Genomic DNA, 23,469 nt, shown 5'->3' with positions numbered 1-23,469 from the left:
ATTATGAAGTCTATTGCCCCTAGCTTGATCTTGGTTCTATATACAGATGAGATGTATTCTAAGCAAGCCTTAATAGACCTTAAATATTTCTTAATTGCATGTGCCTGTACGGCTATAAGTGGAGCTCACATGAGACACTACAAAATCGAGGTGGTGTATAAATAATTAACCCACTAATTACTTAGATTCTAGACTCCTTAATTATTTACCTAGTTTTAGTAAGTTACAAACAATAATTCTTATAGCCTATAGGGACAAACTTTCAAAATCTTTCATGGCTTTGAATCTATATATACAAAGATTGGAGAAAATAGTTATACAAAGAATGTTTAAGAAAAGAAGAGAGCAGATATGCTAACATGAAGCTTCTTTTGTGTTATATGGCGTTGATTTTAGGTTCATATTTTTTCACTCACACCGGAGCAGGTAGAGATAAAAGTTTGTTTCTTTCAGTCAAAATAATGCTTAACAGTTCCAATTTTGACAGTATTTTTAGGTCATGCAAGGTTACCTGAAAATCCAGCAGCACCGTTGAGACGATGGAATAGTGAAGATAAGGAGATGATGCCATGGTGGTGGAGCATGGATTATTCGCGTGTGAGAAAAAGAAAGCCTATCCATCACAGGTTAATTGATCCATGAATATTGCAATTTTTACCACTGAAAATGAAATGGGGAATGGTTAAACAGCAAAAGGTCGGAAGATGGAGATTTATTTTATTTTATTTTTGCTGCATTTTTCTGGGAGAATATCTAATTTTTCTTTCCTTTTTTATTTCCTGCTTGTGTATTTTGTTGGTGTAGATTTTGTATTTGTTCAATGCTATAAATGTGAGACTCAATTTTGAATTAAATTATTAGATGCGTTTTAAATCCTCAATTAAAAAAGGTAAAACGGGAGTAATAATGAACAATGCTTAGAATGCTATATTCGGTTAGTAAATAAAAATTGCATAAAATTAGTACTTACTGTTAAATCAAAGAAAATTATCAGAAATGCTAGAAACAATGGTCGTTGTGCTGCTTGTACTAGTACACTGTAAGGTACTGGTGCCGTCTGGTGACAACTGGTACGCAGTACCAGATGACAAAAACTCGCTCATGCCGACTGGTACCTGTAGTCAAATGATATCATAATACTTTTCTCTGCTGTTATACATCCGCAGTTTGGAATCTGTATCCCTAAATTTTCCTAAATTCGATTGTAGTCAATCAGAAGGCAAAAACTAACTAAACAAAAAAAATTGAACGGTACAAAAAGTTTGAACTGTTCCAATCCAAATTGTGTCAACACATATGAGAACTTATTTTTACTGAAAATTGAAGGGAAAAAAAGAATTCTAGGTGAACTCTTTGCATGACAACAGCTGTTTCTCATACAACTTGGCAACTGGGAGAGACTCCAGCATAAATAACTAACGTGTGAACATCAAGAAGGAAGCTATTCAAAACAAAGAGATTCAAGTGATAGCTCGAAACAAATAGAAACGAAAAAGAAATGCATCAATGCAAACAAGCATCAAAGTTCACATATACTGTGGCTGACATTAATTCACTTATTCCAAGGGACAGCTTAGGTTATAGAGTACATAGGAAAAGTTCAATAAAGCTCATCCAGGGAGGTAGAATTCTTCCTAGGAAATTTCGAAGAACTTTTTATAGGATAGGAAGCCTGCATTGCAATCCCACAAAGTCCCTCCTTGGCCGAAACACCACGTTGCATCTTGATGTAACCCCTCTCTCCCCATTCAGCTCCCCACGAGTTTTTCACGATCCAATATTTAGTCCCGTCTTCACTCGTGCCATAACCTACAATTGCAACTCCATGGTCCAGGTTGGTCCCGCAATCTCCAGTGAAAACACCCTTGAATATATATAGTTGGCAATAGCATTATTATAGATTTACAACAGCTGCTTGTAACAAAAATTATGTCTATAATAACTTTATAAACTTTCCTAAAATATTCTTGAAGGCAATTCATTTTTCACTGTTAACAAAATGTTTATTAAAATTTTTTATTGCACCCTTTATTTTTTTTTTACTTTTGTTTGGAAGAAACAAACCTCAGAGTAGAACTGAAAATCAAGACCGCTTGCTTCAATGGCAACAGCTATCGGTTGATTTGCAGCTGCTTTGAGCAAAGCTTCCTCATCGTTGACAGGGACATCCCCGTAGCCATCAATAGTGACATCACTAGAGCTTTCCTGCACAACCATGCAAAAGAGATGTAATTAATCCAGCCAAGGAATTTTATTTGGTCAACTAGTCCAATGATGCCTTCCAATGTAAGAGATGCTATCTATTTTTTTTTTCCTTTCAAAGAAGTTAAATTCTATATTTCTATGTGAAATGACACAGACAATGTAAGAAATGAAACACCTTTACTGTATTGCACTCATGTTGTTTTGCAGTGTACGGGTAGTTTGACTCGGTTGTGATGCCACCATTTTTCTGGATGAATTCAAAGGCATAGTCCATAAGACCACCATCACAGCCATGGTTTTCACTGTTACAGTCCATTAGCTCTTGCTCTGACAAAGAGACGAGGTTCCCTGTTCTGATCTGGTTTATACCCTCTACTGCACATACCGTAGAGAATGCCCAGCAACTCCCTTCAAATATAGAAAAGGAAAAAAAATTAGGACACCCTTGAACAAATGTGTGTGCAATGTTCGAGCTTTTAAATTTAGGTACAAACGTGTGAGGAAATTACAGTGCTAAAATGTTCTTGTAGTTTCCTTTGGTTTATTGCTAGTTTGGTACCTCAGTGTACTTCTAATTACAAAGTATGATGGATTGACAATAGTCACAAATTTACAACACAGTTGACAAATTTGGCTAAAGGTTATCTTACCGCATTGGCCTTGGTTCTTGACTGCTGTCACTGCACCCTTCTGCCTCCAATCAACAGATGCTGGCAAATTCGTGGTATCCCCTTGCATAAACCAATTGCTTCCCATTGATCGTCCTTGACTCATTCTATGATGCATCACTTTGGCCCCAGCATATGTCCTTCTGAACTCCTCTCTTGTCATGTCAGCAAATTTATTTAGTGCCAATTTATAAGGTCTGTCCCTCTTGTTTGCCTCATGGATGTACCTGACATTCTCCTTGAACACAATGAACCGTCTCTTTGTCTCGACTGGGTCACGTGGTACAGCGTGGTGACTACGCCACCTGTCATACAGCTTGCGCAGGCTCTCTTCTGTAGCAATGTCATTCTCAATGAATGAAATTGCCTTTGCAGTAGCTGCTGCTAGTGCAAAGAGACATAGAACAAGAAAGACAACCTTATGCATGTGTTAAGTATTACTGTATTTTTAGGGTTCAATTTGTGGATGAAGCAATTGCGTGTGTGTTTATTATATAAGGTTTTGTTATAGGATTACTATTATTGGTGTTCCTTGTGGAGAACAAACACTAGAGAACTGGATATATAAGATAGATAGTTGTGCATTAATTAATGTTGGATCAGCTAGTGGTTGCCCCAAGCCAATGCATGTATTTAAGATTTGAGAGACCCTTCCACACTGAGGGCATCCAGTAATAGTTGAACCAGATGGCTAATAAACCGCCTAACTATGTACTGTATTGCTGCATAACTATATTTAATATATATTCATTTGGAGTGAAGCTATGGTGATATGCAATGGGCAATTCGATCTGCGCTATAGATTCATATCTTTGTTTTTAAAATCTAAACAGTCGTTCTGAACCGTTTAACATGGCCTTCATAAGAAAATATATTTGAAGACCAAATTTTATATTTCTTTAGAAATGTTTTACACTTTTACTATTTTTTTAGATAGATAAAAAATCACTACTTTCGGATGGTCCACAATTTTTAGATCATTTAATTCTTTACCTATCTAAAAGAATTGTATAAATATTCTAAAACATGTAAAATTTGGTATCCAAATGCATTTTCATACGGATATGGAATCGTGTTGAATAGTTCGGATCAACTATACTTGGAAACGAAAATATAAATCCACAGGGCGGACCAATTTGTGCATTGCAAAGTAATCATAGCCTTACACTTCATTTATAGATCTTATCAATAAAACAGTATTCACAAAATTTGATGAATAGAGTGCCCAAAGAGACCATTATGAACCAACTGGTACAATAATTGTACTGACTATCAAGATTAAATGACTTGATCAGGTTAAGATGACAAGACCCACAAGTCAAGATAAGGTGGTTAGTACTTGGTACTAAATTGATGTTATTGAGACAAATAGGTGACCCAAGCAGGATGATCTTTATCTAACCGCCTATCTCCTTTTCCAAATAATAAGGCTCCATGCAAGATTTTGAAGAAAATAAAGTTTCTGGCCAATCTCTGGACGAGAAACTTGCAATGGCTGAAAACAGCCTTTATTGATAAAAAAAATAAATGAAAGAAAAAAAAAGGTACTTTTCTAAGATAATGCGTACAGGTACAGCCTAGTATTGTCCTGAACTGAATGGAATAAACAGAAATATTTTGGTTCATGCTTATGGATAAAATCTAAAAAGATCTCAATTTGATTCCGACAAAATTCTGATTTTGTGGTTGTAAATCAAAATTGGGCCGAATACAGCACACAAACTCCAATTTAGTCTAATCTGAAATGATAAAAAAAAAAACATTTCAAGACGACCTTTAAAGTGAATAACCAAAGAGAAAAAAGAAAAATTCTAAAAAACAGATCTCTGTACATGCACAAGGATACTATTTCCTAACAAATCATTGTCACCTATAAGAACCAACAAAACTTTAAACAAAAAATAAAAAAAAGATTTAAAACTGTTCTTTTGTCAAGTCCAAATGTAAATATTTCCATTTCTATCGGCAGATGCTACTGCAGTTCCACGCTCACTCCATGTACATGACAGCACAGCAGAAGAATGCCCTTCTAGAACAGTAACTGCTCCATCTCTGATCCTCGACCAGATATGAATATTTCCATCTGACGACCCAGCTGCAATGGAGTTTCCATCAGGGCTTATGCAGGGTCGGCTCCCCCCTGTGACAACCTGATTCCCACTGGCACGGAAAGTACCACACACCTCCAGTGTCCTTATGTCAAACAGGTTGTGAACATTATCCTTCCCGCTTGTCAGAATGAAGTTGCCACTTTTTGACACACAGACAAATGTGACCTAAATCAAGGAATTTCTTATCAGATTGTAGTACCAGCATAGTACACATTTGATGTGCAGTGTCAAACAATCACAAGTTAAATTAATAAATATAAAAGTGCAATTTTGATGCGTATTCTATAAATGTCAGAATAACATGTATGGTATACCCTGGAAACCGAGAAGTTTCATGAAACTTCAAAACCCTACAAAGCCTAAGATATACTACATGTGCTCCTATGAAACTGACAAAATTCTTTGAGCCACCTCCTTATTCAAAATATCCCCCAAGTGCCCTTCTTATATATATGCCTGTAAATTGGGAAATATCATGCAAGAACCTACAAAATTTCAACATCCACTGATACTGTCAATGCTATCCCTCCTACCATAATTTGTACACAATCAATTAAACAAGGAACAGATAAAGGACAACATCAGTACTTTTTGAAGATAATAGAAGAGGGTAAATCAAAGTCACCATACTTACGAGGACCACAAAAGATGCTATAATGTTTCATTGGGATGTAAATGATATTATTCCATACAGAGACTGTACCTGCGGGTGGGCCGCCACCTGACTTGTACACTTGCCCCTGCGAATATCCCAGAGCCTGAGATTGCCATCCACATGACCAGAACACACCGTATCTCTGTCCACAAATGCTAGGGAGTTGCAATTACTTGACGACATAATAGTATTAACACAATAACCTGTGTTCAAATCCCAAAGTTTAATTGTATGGTCCAGGGAAGCACTTGCCACAGTGAATGCGGCCACTCGACTTGCATCCACAGAACAAACCTTGTTGACATGACCCGTTAGAGTATGCCTCAACCTACCCCCATTTACTTCCCATACACATAAATTGTTTGAACTACATGCAGCAACCACCGATCTATTCTCGTTTGTCACAGCCAGATCAAGTACTGACCCGACTGATCCCTGGAGAGAGGAAATCAGAGCACCAGTTTGTGGGTCCCAGATCTTGACAGTGCGGTCCTGGCCACCACTGACCAGGCGGTCTGAATTGTGTTGGAAGGCAAGGGACCCACACCCACCTTGGTGGGCTTGGATGGTGACTTTGCATATGGAAGGGAGAGGTGAGTCATTGAAGTCCAGGTAACCGGCTTCAGCACGGCGAATCATGCCGTCAGCTTGCTTTTGTGCATTTTGTTGGATGTCACCAATGCCAGCAGCACGTAGTTTCAAAAGCATTTCTTCATACATTGCATTAGCCTGTTAAAGTATTATTTTTAGTATCATAAGAATAAATTAGCCTGATAAAGTTGATATGATGTGATTTCATGAAAATCTATTATATCATTGAGGGGACTGCAGTATTTAAAAAAACATTGAATTGCACCAATTAGGTTTAAGCGGTGAAAGATAGGGTGTACTGGTAAATGTGCAAGTGAGTAGGGATGCATATTGCTTGAGGCATGTTGATATGCTTCACTTTGGAATCTTGCCATCAGAAAGGAATTAATAAGCTTTTCTATGGGACTGATAGAAGTTAGTTACCACTATTGATTTCTTGGTGGCACCTGCTCTGTGGCAACAAAAGGTTTGATGATAAGAACAGATAAACTTTACAAGTGAGACTAATATTGAAATGGCATACATGTCCCATTATATCATCTGAGCTGTCCGATTAGAAACCAAGAGTTAGCATCACATGAGGAAAACAAAAACTTATTACTAATTATAAAATCAGTTCAGATAGAATACTGGCACAACCAAATATAGTTCGGGATATGGTAGTTTGTGGTCTATAAATACTGTAATTATCGACTTCTAGTCTCCATGTTACTGAACTACCATCTTATGATTTATCTTACCAAAAAAACATGGGATGCATTCACCACGAAGTAACTTGACAATCTTGACAAATAGTAACCGCCAAAAGTAATTTATATTTTGAAGTCCAACAGTTGGAAGGTGCTATACTTTGCGCATATCATACACGTGAAAATGATTACATTTAATGCAAGTTTTCAAGTGAATGAAAAAACTGAAATTTTGCAACGGTCCATATCTAACGACCTCTAATGGAATATCACATGCCACTCAATTTGTATGAAATTTAAGGTGAACAACATGCCTATAATATTTTTTTTTCTATTTTCAAAAAATTCTTTTTGCTTGATTTGAGATATCCCAACCCCACTCCCCCCCCCCCCAACCCAAAATAATAATAATAATAATAATAATAAAATTAAATTAAAAAAAATATTAACAACAATGCGTTTAACAAGAGAGAAAGTCATATTTATCCAAAAAGAACTACCTCATTGAGCCTTTCAGCATCTTTCATCTTCTCCAGCATCCATCGATCGATCAAATTCTTGTTCTCAGCTTCTGCAGCTCTCAATTTTGCCAGTACATCTTCTAATTGTGATTTGAGTGACTGATTTTCAGCAATTAAAAGATCAACTGCCCTTGTTTTCTCCTGTAGGTCTTCTTTAAGTTGTGTGTTTTCTTCGCTGGGACATTTATACATGGGTTATCAAACACACCCTACAACATAATTGCAAACTATTCATCAAAAAAAAAACAAAAAAAAACCTTGTTTGGTATAAGTTATTTTGGAGTTCTGTAATCAAAGCTTCCTTTTCTTGAGCAAGAGATTTTAAATTTCTACACTCAGCCACTTCTACTACCAGCTGCTCTGACATCCGTGATTGGGCCTTGTAGCACTGTTGCAATTCCATCTCCAGTTTCTCTGCCTTTTCTTTCCATTCGAAGGACTACAATAAATATAGTTAATCAATTAAATTAACAATTCATCAAAACCTCAAGCGGAGATGCTTCCTACAACATGCTCGCTGAAATGCGCGAGAGAGAACCTACCTGTGTAGCGAACGGCTTTGAAAGCGCATCAATTGCTGGGGCATGAGCGCCTTCTTCAACCAAATGTCGCCTCCTTAGAGCTCTAAGCGCGCGCTTAATCGCTAACGTGCCTTTCTCTGTCTCCTCAGAAGTCCTAACGTAATACCAAGATCAAAAGCGTAATTGGGAAAGAAACAAATTGAACTAACCGGAAAAAGAAAGAGAACTGTTTAATTCCAGCCCGGAGTTCTTACATCTTGGGATTGAATTTAGTTCTCCTTTTGTCCTTCCGTTTTCCAATTCGAATTCTTCTAACTTCTTTTGCTGATAGATCGTTGAGGGAAGCTAGACGACGACTTCACTACTCTCGGAAGGAAACAAAAAATATTAACTTCTCACGAAATTAACGAATGGAAATAAATTACACAAATGGAAGAGAGACGACGGGGAGAGACTTGCGAGTTCACATCCCTCAGGTTACCGGACTGAGTACAATTGAATTGAACGGTTAAAAAAAGTTATTTTTAACTAATCTCAAAGCAAGAATAATACTGTCCCCGCGTCATCCCGAGCAAGCACCGGTTGAGAGTAAATCTAGGCCGTTTATTTTAATTGTGTTGAATCAGGTACCTGGGGGATACGGATCCGAGACTTGCAGGGCATTACCGAATTCAAATCTTAAAGTAACCCAAATTTTGAGTTAGGATCCAGACCGTCCGACTAGAATTCGGCTCAATCCGATCCAAGGTGGAATACACAACCTCCTTTAATATTGGTGTCTGTATAGGTCGGACCGTCCTGATCTAAACTCAAATTTTTATTTGCTTTAGGAGATCCGAACTCTTCTGTATTACCAGGTAGGGGTGTTCAAATGGTTCGGTTTATTTGGTTTTGAACCGAACCGGTAAGATTCGGTTTAAATGGTTCGGTTGTTCGGTTGAATTGGTTCGGTTCGGTTGATTTTGTGACTTAGTTCAGTTTAAATGGTTCGGTTTGGTTTTGATTTCTCAAAACCGATTAAACCGAACCGACCGATTTTATTGATAGGGTCAAGACTTCTAGTATTATTTTGGTTCATTAATCAAAACCTAAGTTTAAATTGGTTCATTAATCAAAACCAAAGTTTAAATTGAGTATTATAGATGTATTGAGTTTTGATTTTTGAGAAAGTTCGGTTCAACCGAACAAACCGAAGTTTAAATCGGTTTAAATGGTTCGGTTTTAATTCGGTTTGCTATTTTAGTTCGGTCGGTTCGGTTGGATTTTCAAACTTCGGTTTTAAGTTCGGTTTGATTATTTTAGTTCGGTTTAAACCGAATCGACCGTTTGAACACCCCTATTACCAGGGTTAGTTTATCAATGAAAACGAAATAAAGAAGAGTGAATAGACTGCTGGCCGAAATAGGTTAAAGTATTAACAGAGTTATGTTAACTTCACGCAGTATAAATATAAAATATAAAATATATATAGTTAGAGGAGGGTTCAAATATCTTCATTTTTTGTGTCTCTATTCTGCCTTTATTTTTAAAAACTTTAATAACTTAAAATTAAATCTTAAAATTCAAAATAAAACCGTTGGATATGAACTACATTATTTTATCTATGCATGTGTAAAAAATTATGACATTTCAACTTTATTTTGTTTGTGATCTTGAGCTTGTAAAAATGTATACTAATGTGGACAATTTCTAGAGGTTGATTTTTTAACTTATTGATTCACATAAAAGCAAAATCAAAATGTGATAATTTTTTATGGACACATAGAGAAAATAACATAGATCACATCTAACGGTTTAATTTTGATGTTTAAATTTTAAATTTTGAGTTATTTAAGTTTTTAAAAATGGAGACATGACGGAGGCACAAAAAATGGAGGCATTTGAACCCTTCTCATATAGTTAATATACTGTATGAAATCAAATCAAATCATCTGTCATTATTTTTACCTACCGTAATCATAATGATAATATAATAATTCATGAAAGATTCGGCTAAATAAACAATTTGTAATGAGAAAATAATTTATAATTATATATTAAGTACGGACTGAAAATCTTAATTTTACAAGAAAGTAAAATAATATATATATATACTAGAAAAAATTTTGTGATAATTTGAGTATGTCAAATAATCTGCAGATTGATTCGTAAACCGCTCAAATCTAAATAATTCGTTCAAATCATGTTTAGTACTGCCGTAACAACATTTTGTGAATTGAGAGAAAACATAAAGGATATGTCTGCGTCAATAGTTTAAGACCGAAATAGACCGCTTGCCGGAAATGAGAACTTTGATACTGTAATTCAATTAAGGTATCCGTATTATGATGTCAATTTTATTTCTGCGAATTCGAAAAGTAATGTACAATTATTTACGTATGATAATTTTGTAGGAGAAAATTTTACTATTTTTTTATTTCTAAATAATGACTCTAAAACTGTAAATCCGAGCATCTCATCATCTCTAAAACTGTAAAAGATAACTTTAGTTAGAAAATTAAAAATTTACCTCACAATCAATTTCAGATATTTTCATCCCTGTAATTAATTTAAAATTCAATTGTAGTAATTTTGTAATTTTGTTAATTGTAAACTAATTACAAGCTCACGTGACAGTTTTAGTAAGATTGATAAATAGTAGTTGTTCCACATGGACCACATCCATATAATTGAATGCGTATTAAATCAACACTTGCAATTACTTGCAAGTTGGATAAGATGATTTAATGCCTAAAACTGTAAAATAATGAGGTACTGACTAAAAGTACGTTTTATTTCTATAATTTTTTTAGAAAAAAATATTTCTATAAATTTATCTCGCAGGTATGCAATTTAGGTATGTCTTACCAACCGGGTTCCCAAGGGGCAGTGTCGTTTTGGGAGGACACTTGGTATGCAGATTGTCCTCTCAAAATTCACTTTTTCAATTATACGATATCTGCACTACTCCTCAGGTTACTGTCCAGGAAGTGATAGCCACTCAAGGGCAGTGTTTGCGATTTAGACGATCTCTTCATGGGATCATTTTTCAGGAATGGCAACAAATTTTACAGATTATTAGCTCTACGGCATTTACTCATGATTTAGACCAGGTAGCTTGGCAATGAGATCTTCATGGACAATACACTGTCAAATCAATGTATCTGTTTTTTAATTTTCAGGGTGAGCAACCACTTCAACCATTCCTTTGGTGGAAATTACCAGTTCCACCTAAAATTCGAGCATTTATGTGGTTAATGAGCAAAAATAAAATCCTAACCAAACTCAAGTTGCAGGAAAGAGGCTGGCAGGGGGATCCCACATGCCATTTCTGTCACTTGTCAGAGGACTCTGACCATCTTTTTTTCCGATGCTTTTTTGCTCAGACTATTTGGTTTTATATGGGCAAGTGCCAGAATTTCAAACACCAATGGCACTCTATAGACGATATGCTTTCTTTTGCCAGTTCATTACCTTCCAAGTCTAGGACTGCTTTTTTATTAGTTGTTAGTGCTGTTATTTGGTGTATTTGGAAGCAAAGGAATGACCTCTGTTTTAGGAATTCCATTGTCCAATCATGTCGAAATGTTGTACTAACTATTATTTCTATTGTGGTATACTGGACAGGTCAATTAAAGGAAAACTTGAAGGCCGAGGTCAATGAGTGGCTCCCGCCGGACTTAGATGTAGTGCCTCTCCAAGTGTCTCCACCTGCGGCCGACCAGCTAGTGGAATGGATCTCCAGTGACTCTATCTAGGGGGTGTTTTACATTGTTTGCTACGTGTTCACACTCTTAGCTATCCTGCTGTGTTTGCTTTGTATTTGCTTTGTATTTATGTGTTCACTCTCTTAGCTGTGTGTCAACTTTTGGTGCTTGTGACACATATGTTTTTTTTCTTCTGTTGCATGTTTGTAAAGACTGGGAAGTTTCATGGTAATGAAACGGGCTAATCAGCCTTTTTTAAAAAAAGAAAAAGAAAAAAAGAGAGGGAATAACTTGAGGATGATCATTTTTTACCATCTCTTTTTTGAAGTTAGTAGTTTTAAATTTTTACTAATGATTTTATTAATAAAAAATGTATTTACAACGAGTCAAATAATCCTCCTTTGTAGATCTAAACTCATATATTCTCATGAAATCATTTAAAGTGGTATAATAAACTAATTATATTTAGAGAAAAGGTAACGTCCCCGGGCTACAGTCCCCCGAAAATTCCCGCGTATAAAAGTCTTCCCTTTTTAGCTTAGTTCCGACGCGCTTTCAACTGTCATAATTTCAAGTACAATATGTATGTTCACAGAATAATATGTGTATGTTTACAGGATAATATGTGTATGTTCACAGAATAATATATGTATGTTTAAAGGATACTATGTGTATGTTCACAGAAGGTGGTCCTCAACAGTTGTCACGCGTTTTCAACAGCTGTCACGCGTTTTTAACAGCTTTCACGCGTTTTCATCTGGGACCACGCGGTTTCATCTGCAAAACATCCATTGAACTTGTTTATATGATTGTTTTCATAATATTACAGGATCTAATGAACTTGTTTATAGAATTAGTATAAAAAGTCCGGAAATTTTCGGAGAACTGTTAGCTGCTTCCTTATATTTATCTATACTCTTAAATACTATTATCTCATTTCTCATTTCGCTTCACAACCGGATCAGTTTTCTCATTATCCCTTTAGTTTCTTTTTATTTTTCATAGTTGGGTTGTATTTACTTGTTCATATACAGGACAACTAGAGTCTATTATCATATATTTTCGTCAATTAAAAATCTGAATTGCCATTATTTGTCTGCGCTTAATCCTGTTACTTAAGTGTTCATTACCTCTTTCGGAATTACATGATTTTATTTTATTTATGGCTGCTTAATCCTATTTTGAGTGAGTCCAATTGAGCAGATCAGAGAGATTTGAATGGGTTATCAGCATTCAATTCTCTTGTGATAATTAATGAGAGAGTTAACAATTGTAACCTGCTTGGTAAATTACCTTCCCCCGCTTGAGAAATAAAGAGATGTTAACTTCAGAAATAAAAAGAATTAAAACTTCAAATGGGTTATTTGGTATTGCAGTAACATGGTGGAAAATGCATGGGGGGTACTCATGCCCTGAATTGCAAAGGTTCGCAATAGGAGTGCTAAGTCAGCCATGCTGTGGTGCACCGAGATTCAACCTCGACCGGCGCCTGTCTGAGGAGTTGCATTTGTCAAAGGAGGATGGGCTTGTCTTCAGAAACAGCTGTTACTTGCTAGCTAGACAGAAAATTTGTTTGCAAGAGCAACAAGAAGCCTTGTATTTTCCTTGTGTCCTATTCTCTGCATGATACTTAGTTTATTGCTGATAATCGTTCTATTGGTAATGAAATCTTTGAACTTTAACTCTGCTTGTACAATATGATCTGTACCCCTAAAAATGAGACATATCAGATCTGCCGTGTAGTCTAAAGACATGGTAGAGTGCCCAACATTACTCTGATTCAGTAAAAGAATAATTAACTTCAAAATACCCACCTTAATATTCTCAATGATATAGTAGGCTAAATTTGGAAAATACAAAAGACTATTTGTATACGTCGTATAGATAACACAAAGTATAACATAGCTCTTATAACATAGCTCTAGAATTGTATAACAGAGTCCATGCCAATCAAGTCTAGTATTTTTCTTAGTGGGACATTTATTAAATAAGTCAGATACTCATTCAATTGTTTTTAGTATCTTGAATAAGTCATATATTCATTCACACAGACTATCTATTCACTGAAGAAAAAGAAAAAAAAAAACAAAGAACATATTGAGATCAGTACTCTCAAGTCTCAACTACACTCAAGCATGTTCAAAATTAAATAATTTGAGATGTCCAGCAAATTAAAGCTGTTCAATTTAAGCACTTCAAAAACAACATGGAATAAAGCAGTCATGCATGCAAACAACTTTTAATTGCTTCACAGTGAGACTCCTGGCCCCAATGGTCTTCACAGTATCACAGTAACGGCTTCGAAATGTCAACCTTACTGGATTCATTAATTGCTTTGTGTATCGGGCATCGAACCCTGCTCGCCATCTTCTTCCACCGGATCAGTTCTATTATATCTGGCGACCAGTCAGCCTCACAGGAATCATCCAGTACTCCCACCTGCCTCACCCCACGGTCGAAGTACTTCAGCCAGTGTCTCTTCTTGTTCGGCCTCGAGGACGACTTCACTGTTTTGACCACCGTTCTACCTCTGGAAGGTGGGGCCGCAAACCGCTTCCTGACAGCCTCCTTCACTATTTTGAGCATTTCAGATATGGCCATATGCTTGGATCGCATGCCCCTTTTGTTTGTCATGGAACCCGAGCCCGTTTGCACCTTACCAGTAAGACCAATCTCATGACTCGACTCCAAACCTTTCATGGAGGTGTGGTCCCCAGTGATAGACATGGTCATAGATGCCTGATTCGAGTTCGGGTTAGAGGGTGTAATTTTGAGTTTGGTTAAGGGAATAATGGGTGTCTGTGAAGGGTCTGACAGAATGACAGGTGATAAAGTGTCTTAGATGATCCGACACATCTCAGCTAAGAGTTTGTATCATCCTTGTATAGGTTCTCCATTGATTGAGTTCTCTATCATAGATTTGTCAAATTAAATGGGAACAGAAGGAGAAGAAATCTAGTACACCTCAAATTGGTTTCTTTGGGTATCTGCAAATAATTATCAAAACAAGAATCCAAAATTTCCTTAATTTTTTGTAAGAAATAAAATTCAACGGAGGAAATAGAAAATTCTGGCTCAAACGATAACAAGAAAAAATTGTGCCCCCCATAGATCCAATGAAAATGATTAATAATCACATTGATTTTTCATAATAGGTCATCCTGTACAAATTCCTCCATCTTGGTAAACAGGATATTCAACAAAGGTAGAACAATTCTGTTACAAACGACCTCAAGAACAAAGCTTTCACACCAAAAAAATCATTAGAAACGACAATTTATGACAATTCAGATAGAAATTTTCGATAATTGCGAAATATCAGCAAAAAGAAAGGAGAGAGCAAAACAAACACGTACTTCTGCTAGTTCTATGAGGAGAGGAAGAGAGAGAGCGCGCGAGAGAGAGCAAGAGAGAGAAGGAGAAAGGGAAAATGCACTCCTTTCCGCTCGGAAAGAAAGAATTCACCTTTCTTTGATTCTTCTTGCTCTTTTCCTTCGGTGCAGATAGACTTGATCATCTCTAAACTGGAAAGCCTCAGGCGCTATTTGTGGTCGCTCGCGCTCTATTTTTGGATGTTCCCAAGCTATTTTAAAGCGGGATTTCAATATTTTTAAATCTTTAGGCTCATGAGTCGGCCAGTCAGGAGCGAGAAATCTCCGAATTCGCATCCTCTGACATATCTCAAACTTTGAGTGTTTTTTTTGGAAAATCTCAACCGTTCAAATACGTTATACACGAATCTTGAAGCAGAAATAATACTGGCCCTGGGCTATCCCCGAATTGTCACCCTACACGTCGGTCAAGCAAAACTTGAGATACCTCAGAGAACACGAACTCGATTTCTTCTCCTTACTTTGGGTCTATTCCCAGTTCCTAAAGCCGGGCTATACAATCAGATCATTACGAATCCGCAATGCGGTCAACTAGTTAATGACTTGAAAATGGTGTACAAAAAAAACATCAATTCGAGTATTTGTAAGTTAAAAGAATTCTCAAATAGGTGATTCATCCCTAGTTCAAATCATTTCGAATACCCAGGGCTCGAGTTCTTATATCCAAATTATTAGTTAGTGTGCAAACGGATCAGATACGGATCGGATAGTGGTAAAATCATATCCATATTTATTTTTATTTTTCGAATACGGATACGGATATCTATTTTTTATAATTGTGAATTACATAATTATTTTCATAATATATATTTACTATTCGAATACGGATAATTAGAATTTAAAATTATATCCATGTTTGCACGGAAATTCGGATATCAGATATTCGTATTTAATTTTCAGATACGGATCAGGATACAATACAGATGGATAATATCTGATCTGTTTGCACCCCTATTATTAATCCGTGTTGAGATTGCTGCAAGTAAATATCTAAAAATGGTAGCTTTTTTTAATTTGATTGCAAATATCTAATTAATTTGATAGGATTTAGTTCATAACTTGGTGCAAATATGTAACACTGCCGAGCCCTATACTACAAATCATTAACGGCTAATCTAAGCTCTTATTATTCATCGGACCCACTCATAGGTCCAGGCTCAACTTATTCATACAGTGCTACAAGAAATTCTCAGCAGAATTTAGATTTTAGAGCTCTCAGATCGGCCTACCTCATAGCCATAAATGGTTTATATATGGGCTAGTAGCTATTGGCTGCCAAAGATGTGCCATATTGAATTTTGCAATCTATGTTAATTTTATGAATGTAAACTTGTATCATGAAATTGAAAGCACTCTTCATCAACAAATGAGATGGAAATACTTTGTTTTACAAATTTTACATAAATATCCACCAATAATTTAGATATATGCCGAGAATTCAATCTCAAAATATTTGCTGGTGAGATGACCAAGGTCCCTGGAACAAAGATTTCAGCGCAAGCTGGTCATTTTTATATAAAGCATAGCGCGTCAAAAATATATTAATTTTTACCTTTCCCTCTTCCGGATAGTTAGAATTTTCTTAGATCAAAGATTGATTCCCATTACATATTTCATGTGTCTAATTAGTTATATTTTTACCAACTTCTCGACCACAATATATGAGAAAAAGTGCAAGAGAAAAAAGCATCAGGAGAGAATAGAGATCCAAATAAGCACAAATTATCTTGTCAATAGCTAATCATAAGTTCCACAACAATGCTCAGTGCATGATCTAATCATCAAGCCATAAATTAAACTGGCACCTGGCAGGACATCAAGTTCCCATCCTTTTCGGAAACATGTATCAGGATTCAAGACGATGTCACCGTCATTAAAAAGATTCAACTTTCTATTTTCAGACCCACATGACAGCTCAATTTCAGATCAGAAAAGGAGAAAATAACAGTATCACAACGGATATGCACAAACGATTCAATTGGACTTAAAACCCCTAAACATTTGTTATAATGCCTTTCCCAATCTCCATGTCAGCAGCCCAATATTGATGTTAACATCCACACAAAGTACATTACCATCCAAACATAAATTAATACAGACAACAGAAAAAATCTCCACAACACAACCAACAGCAAACCCAATTATGTAAAATTTTACAAGGGGTTTTTTAAAATAAAACATTTTCTATTTTGTTTACCCTTTTCCTACTCACCCAGCCCAGATCCTATCCAACCTATCAACACTCTTCCTCCCCCTTTCAATCTGATCCATATTTTTTCTTGGTCTCTCTAAGCAATCCACACTCCGCCGCGACTTCTCGAAATGGTCCAACGAAAACTTTATTTTGTCAAAACCATCCACACTACTGTACCTATGTTCAGTTTTAGGGGGCTCCTTGTTCCTCAGCTTGAGCTTGCGGTCAGTACTCTTCCTAGGCGGCTCGTGACAGTCAGTGCTCCTTCTAGAGGGTTCTACCCTGTCAGTGGTGTTTATACGCCAGATAGGCCTTTCAGATCGAGGCTTTTCAACAGTGGTGACAAATTTCTTTAGGTGCTTGATGTACTCCGGGAAGAGCTCCAAGTCACAGTGCTTGCCACCCTTTATCCATAAGGGTTCATATTTCTCTCTGCACAGCTCCCATAGCTGTTTGCCATGCGAACAATCCACCACATCATCAGCTGTTCCCTGGAGTAAAAAATAAACATAGTAATGAATTAATCTATATACATTTTGAACAATTCCAATATAAATAATGTGGAAGCTTCAGCATCCCTTCATTTTATTATATAGGTCTGGTTACTACATCAAAGATCAGAATACTAGTTTTCCGGTACATACTAGTATTATTTCATAATAGTACACAGATCAATTGAGATATGTTTCAAGCAAAGTTAATATGTTCTTTTGCTCTAATCAGATTAACCAGAAAAAAAAATTGCTTTATTAAATCTCACATATACCCTATTCAAAACAAAAGATAGAAATGAAAATGCTTCACATATAATGTTTTACTAGACTACTTAATGAGAGTAGTTGACCGGACAAAAGAATGAATAACAGAGTTATATCAAATAAGTCCTCCGATAAATAAACCAAATATACCCTTCAATTCTAGGTTATGATAGATTAATTATATGACATAAAGAAAATAATTAACATTGTCAGTAGGCATTTTTCATTTCATTATCATTTCTCTTATAAAGACGTTAATTATTTAAGAAATAAAGAATGAGATAAACTTAATATTGCCTGCTAGAATGATTTATAAACAGCTATTTGGGATCGCAAGTACAAGACATGTAGCTTTTACTAGGCAACTAGCCAACTAAGCAAATCTTGATTGTAACAAAAATTGCTGTTGATCAGTAAAAAGAAAGTTCTCGTATTCTCACTTACATACATACCTTTCTATAAAGGTAAACAAAATTTACCAATAACGTACTTAAACATACTCCAACCACACAATTGATTTAAGAACACATGGTGGAAAGGACTAGATAGCTTTATACAAATAGTCAACAATGATAGCCATAACAAAAACATTTTAGGTATAAATTGTTAGGAACTTGGTATTTTTCTATGATGCACATTTATCACAATATTCAAATTGCCAACATAATTTACAGAACATGACCCTATACCTAAATAGTAAGACAGGCTTAAAGAAAGATAAGACCACCACAAAACAACAAAATAAAATTTTAAATTTGAAAATACCTACATGAATTATGAGCACAGGGCAGTTTACATTAGGGATCTTGTCAATATTCTGCAATCATAAAAGAGATCAAAGTCAGCATCATGACAGCATGACCAAAAAAATTTGATTAATATAAAACAAAGAGGATATCGACATTGCTAACCTTGTAAATGTCGAACCAATAGGTGCGTTTCACAGGGTACATGACACGCAAGCCCGACAAAATGGGGCTATGTAAAACAACAGCTCTTAAGTTAGGCAAGCGACTAGCCAGATCAACAGTGGGTCCACTTCCAACTGACTGGCCATAGAGGATAATCTCTTCCTCTTTTGCACCAAACTTCTCTATGAGACACTTGTATGCTGCCTCTATGTCAGCATATGTGTTATTCTCGCTTGGCTATAAATAAATTAAAAGCTAAATTAAGTTAAACTAGGTATAGAAGTGGAATTGAGCAAGTCTGAATGGCAGAAAAAGGAAGTTTACCTTGCCTGACGACTGGCCATATCCTGAATAGTCATACCTGAAGTAATAGAAAGGTGCCATTAGATTTTGAGCATACAGGGTGAACAGGAAAACAAATTTGTTTAAAAAAATTATCATTAACAAAATTTACAGAAGTTGTTCCTGGCCATTGAATCCACCATAATGAAATAATTAGATTAAAATAAAACATAATGTACTGAAGAGCCAAAATTAGAAAGCAAAAGTTAATTATTTATATTTAGAATACCAGAACAATTATCATCAAAAATATTTGCGGTACTCTATGATACCCCATGATCGAGACAATTGGATAAATCCCGTGAGAGCTTTTGAAAGAAGTAGAATAATTAGAACAATTATCGCCAAAAATATTTGCGGTACTCTATAATAACCTATAATTGAGACAATTGGCTAAATCCCATGAGAGCTTTTCATAGAAGTCAATAATGTGTTATTTTTATAAAGCAAATCGATTTTGATTTTTCAATGATCTACATGACTCCTGGTTTTGGGTCTCTTGAAGATATCCCTTTGTTGCGGAAGAAAAATTGTATCGATAGTGAGGATCTTACATATCGAAAATTAATTCTATTTCTGTGGACATTAGTTATGCATTTTGGATGGTGAATACTGGGATGAAACATGCTCGAGTCACTTCTCAATTGTAATTGAATAGGTTATTGCAAGAGAAGAGTTAAAACCAACAAGCCCGTCAAGGAGGCAGAAACAGTAAAATCATAAATTCTGTAACCAATGAAGTCCGAAAAATATGAATCTAACCTAAGAAATGAGAAACTTAGGACCCCCAATCTTAAGGGATGCTGACAATTGGTGGCAGTAAAAAAATTTATCGTAGGGGATGGACTAAATTTTGTGTCTTGGGATTATGGGGGTCAGTAGTAGCAAAGTTCAATGCATATATCAGGGTAAACAATTGACATCTTCAAAATGTTTCTGCAGTAAAACTCATAAAGAGCACTTACATTGTTGCTTTTATGAAAATATGGGGGTCAATGAACCCCTTTTGTTCCCAATTAAAATCACCTATGTTAACTGCCATTGGCTAATATGGGATAAAAGCAGTAGAAGATTAATTTAGAGATAGAACTGTCTTTCTAATGGTGTGACACTTGAGAAAAAGACACGCATCTAAAGTAATCATCATACTATTAGGTAGCAAAAGGAAAATTTACCTCGATATTACCAGATTTATTGCAAATGATTTTTGGACTGCCCCTGTTCGACTATAGATAAGCAAATATATGATCTATATTAATCAATAATTATTTTTATCCTTCAATCCTTATCGTATTTCTCCAAAATCCAAAAATTAAAGGATATTTGGAATTCCAAAATATTTACAAAACATAAAAGATAAGCATTGCTAAAAAAATAGATAGTTAGATTAGTGAAATACTCTTTCAAATAAAGCAAGATAAACCTACTATTAAGTTGTGCACAGGAAGTAGGCTTCATAATTAAATTCAATCACACACCAAGATTAAATTCAATCAAATAGCAGTTTTGACCTACTACTTGGTCTCACAGATTGCTATCTTTCATTCATTAAGCAGTAAATTCCAACAATAGCAGTATTAACCTACTTCTAAGTTTACACAGAAAATTCTTATGATGTTAAACTGAATCATCAAAGCTGTTTAGATTCAGAAATTGCACAAACCAATCATGAAGAATCACAATTACAGAGTTAAAAGAATAGCAGCATAGACAGCACGGAGTACAATCAATGAAGCAGGGTTGCAGAGTTGGAACCCATTAGCACAAATTTTGCATACCAATCTCAATTTGAAAACGGCCTAATGCGTGATTTTTAGCTAAAACTGGAGCTAAAAAATCAGGACACCTAGTTATCCTGTAGTTTTTATGTACAGAAATTGAGAATTTCCCAAAGGAGGAAAAAAAAAACCAATAAAATCCACGGGACTTTAATACCGCTTGATCTGCATCTTACCTTCCAAACAGATGGAAGACCAAAATAGGAACCAAACCAACAAATCCTAATCAGACCCCATATCCAATTCGAAAATTTTTCCAAGGAAAGTCAACCAGCAATCCTTCAATCAATTGAATTATTTCTATAAAACCCAACCAAAAGCAAGTAAAAGACGCAAAAGCTGGAGAAAGCCCAAATGAGGTCTCTCTGATCTGAATGGGAGTAAACCAGATTGCATCAAAAATTCAAGAAACCAGAAAATTAAACAAAAAATTCACACATACCCAAGGAGATTCACTCTGAGATGAAACGAAAGCTGGAGAAACAGATCGTAGAGCTGCCCCAAATCCGCGGCGTTTCCATGCGAGTAGAGCACGGTCGAAACGGCCATCGGGTGGCGCACATAGACCGCTACGATTTTCTGGCTTCGTCGAGTGGTGAGTCGCATGATCTCGACATTTTCTCGATGAGGAAAGCGACTCATCGTGATAAGGCCCGACCCCGCCTCCTCTTCAAGCTCGTAAGTAGGAGGTTGAGGCGGGAAGAAGGCCAGTTTCGCCGCCATCGATGACGTCACACCCCCCATTGCTTCGACCTTTTTTGCTCTCTATCTCTCTTTGGGTAGTTTTTTCTGAAATTGGTTTTGGTTCTTTTTCTCTAGCGAGGTCTCTAGTGAGGGAAAGGAGGCAACCAGTGAAGGTTTCCTTTTCTATATATCCGTTTTTCTTTCACTTTTGCTTTTATTTATTTCTTGCTTTTTTGATCGGGATACATTCTTCGCTTTCTTCTCATCGGAGTTTGAGGGCTTTATGAATTTTTTTGTGAAATGCTCGAATTCGGGGACACGTTCCTGGGAGAAAGGGTAAGAAAGAGAGCGGAGGAGAGATAGATGGTACTGGAGTGGGGTTTTTCTGTGACGATCATCTTGTGCAGTACTATTTTGTTAAGGGGAATTTCATGTATACCCTTCAATAACCTTAAAATTACGTTTACTCCTCTAAAATTCATGATATCATATTTATCATGGGTCCGGCTAATTTGCTGCCGGCAGCATTTTAGCCGGAGGTGCTGCCCCCCCTTTTTTTTTTGATGTCCAAACAACAAATTCAAACCGTTAGATGTTTAATATATATTATAATCTACTTGGAGACCAAATTTTACATTTTTTGGAATTTTTTTACTATTTATTAAGCTGGTTTGAAAACCACTGATTTCAATGTTACAGAAATTTACTGAAATCAGCGGTTTTCAAACTAGCTTAATAAATAGTAAAAAAATTCCAAAAAATGTAAAATTTGGTCTCCAAGTAGATTATAATATAGATTAAACATCTAACGGTTTGAATTTGTTGTTTGGACATCACAAAATAAAAAAAGGCGGCAGCACCGCCGGCAGCAAATTAGCCACAGCCTAATTATCATTCTAAATTTTAAAAGCTCACAAGTCACAAATCATTTTATATATTGATTTTCTATTAAAACTTGTTTTAAATTTGTAAAGTACTAATTTTAACCTTTATAAAAAGGAAAAGAAAATATGTAACGTATTTAAGAGAAATATTTAGTTTTCTAATTGATCGGGTTTCAGAGAAACTTATTTATTTTCTTATTTGTAATGCGCACACATAAGCATATGTCCGAATGCTACTATGTATGTGTCAGAAGTAGAGAAATTAATTATTTATGTTCGGAAACCAATCAGTTAGAAGACAAAATAATTTTCTTACGTTGACTATATACACTTTTTTTTAATAAAAAGTAAAATGAATGTTTTATAAATTTAAAATGAGTTTAAATAGAAAATTTATTAAGTAAGTTTGTGGATTTTTTTTTAAAAAAAATTTGCAAAAAAAAAAAGAAAGAGAGAGAAATACGGAATTTTAATGTGTTTGAGGGATATACATGAAATTCCTCCATATATTATAATTAAAAAAACAAAAAAGTTCTCTTTACCTCCGGCTTTCGCTCTCTTTCTTTTTCTTCTTTTTTTCCTTTTATGTTATTTTTTGAGGGCATTATCTTTATGGATTAGGACTTAGAAGTCCAGCGTGGAATTCATTATACAGTGGCGCCGGAAAAGATTCAGTAAAAATTTAAGTGATGACTTGGCATTAAAGTCATATTTTTATTGACGTTTATGCCATCAGTGTTATTATTTTTAAAATTTTATTAACGGGGAGAGCACTAAATACATTCTAGTGCCACCGAGGATTGAATTCATCAACGTGCGACAATTTTAAAAAGTAAATAGAAAAAAAAAAATGGATGGAACCTACTAGGAATGAATTCA

General features: G+C 35.6%; 3 protein-coding genes across 4 annotated transcripts; all 3 read right to left on the bottom strand.

Annotated features, from left to right (window-relative positions):
* Positions 1-1,491: 1,491 nt before the first annotated feature.
* CEP1 (Cysteine proteinases superfamily protein) lies at positions 1,492-3,346 on the bottom strand. The gene is made up of 4 exons (XM_078302121.1): positions 2,856-3,346; positions 2,381-2,613; positions 2,065-2,205; positions 1,492-1,864 (listed from the first exon to the last, which is right to left on the bottom strand). Exons 1-4 carry the CDS (start codon positions 3,298-3,300, stop codon positions 1,601-1,603), a joined length of 1,083 nt encoding a protein of 360 aa, XP_078158247.1. The 5' UTR covers positions 3,301-3,346; the 3' UTR covers positions 1,492-1,600.
* Positions 3,347-4,659: 1,313 nt separating this feature from the next.
* Positions 4,660-8,356, bottom strand: LOC144553927 (Transducin/WD40 repeat-like superfamily protein). Its single transcript, XM_078302104.1, has 6 exons — positions 8,216-8,356; positions 7,983-8,115; positions 7,698-7,879; positions 7,420-7,615; positions 5,688-6,368; positions 4,660-5,149 (listed from the first exon to the last, which is right to left on the bottom strand). Coding segments are annotated over exons 1-6 (1,539 nt in total). The 5' UTR covers positions 8,218-8,356; the 3' UTR covers positions 4,660-4,804.
* An 8,661-nt stretch (positions 8,357-17,017) lies between these two features.
* On the bottom strand, positions 17,018-22,079 carry LOC144553905 (uncharacterized). Of its 2 annotated transcripts, none has more exons than XM_078302088.1 (5): positions 21,465-22,079; positions 19,227-19,263; positions 18,903-19,139; positions 18,761-18,808; positions 17,018-17,724 (listed from the first exon to the last, which is right to left on the bottom strand). In XM_078302088.1, the coding sequence occupies exons 1-5, from the start codon at positions 21,764-21,766 to the stop codon at positions 17,248-17,250; spliced, it is 1,101 nt and encodes a 366-aa protein (XP_078158214.1). In that variant the 5' UTR covers positions 21,767-22,079; the 3' UTR covers positions 17,018-17,247. The 2 variants fall into 2 exon arrangements, with proteins under 2 accessions (XP_078158214.1, XP_078158218.1); XM_078302092.1 differs by having other exon boundaries at positions 17,018-17,717; positions 21,465-22,041.
* Between the last annotated feature and the right edge of the window lie 1,390 nt (positions 22,080-23,469).

The sequence above is a fragment of the Carex rostrata genome, chromosome 1 (genome assembly GCF_964058835.1).
Source record: "Carex rostrata chromosome 1, lpCarRost1.2, whole genome shotgun sequence".
Taxonomy (NCBI): domain Eukaryota; kingdom Viridiplantae; phylum Streptophyta; class Magnoliopsida; order Poales; family Cyperaceae; genus Carex; species Carex rostrata.
This window is presented reverse-complemented; position numbering and strand designations above follow the sequence as displayed.

What these genes read in the sequence shown, in the direction of transcription:
- CEP1 (XM_078302121.1), bottom strand. Translation starts at nt 3,300, where the DNA reads ATGCATAAGGTTGTCTTTCTTGTTCTATGTCTCTTTGCACTAGCAGCA. An exon ending in CAAGAACCAAGGCCAATGCG is followed by an intron (nt 2,614 to 2,855) that starts GTAAGATAACCT and finishes CTATATTTGAAG; the next exon opens with GGAGTTGCTGGGCATTCTCT. An exon ending in ATTTTCAGTTCTACTCTGAG is followed by an intron (nt 1,865 to 2,064) that starts GTTTGTTTCTTC and finishes TATATATTCAAG; the next exon opens with GGTGTTTTCACTGGAGATTG.
- LOC144553927 (XM_078302104.1), bottom strand. An exon ending in AATAACTTATACCAAACAAG is followed by an intron (nt 7,616 to 7,697) that starts GTTTTTTTTTGT and finishes TAAATGTCCCAG; the next exon opens with CGAAGAAAACACACAACTTA. An exon ending in ATGCTGAAAGGCTCAATGAG is followed by an intron (nt 6,369 to 7,419) that starts GTAGTTCTTTTT and finishes ATACTTTAACAG; the next exon opens with GCTAATGCAATGTATGAAGA.
- LOC144553905 (XM_078302088.1), bottom strand. Translation starts at nt 21,766, where the DNA reads ATGGGGGGTGTGACGTCATCGATGGCGGCGAAACTGGCCTTCTTCCCG. An exon ending in ATGGCCAGTCGTCAGGCAAG is followed by an intron (nt 19,140 to 19,226) that starts GTAAACTTCCTT and finishes ATTTATTTATAG; the next exon opens with CCAAGCGAGAATAACACATA. An exon ending in ATTGGTTCGACATTTACAAG is followed by an intron (nt 18,809 to 18,902) that starts GTTAGCAATGTC and finishes TTATGATTGCAG; the next exon opens with AATATTGACAAGATCCCTAA.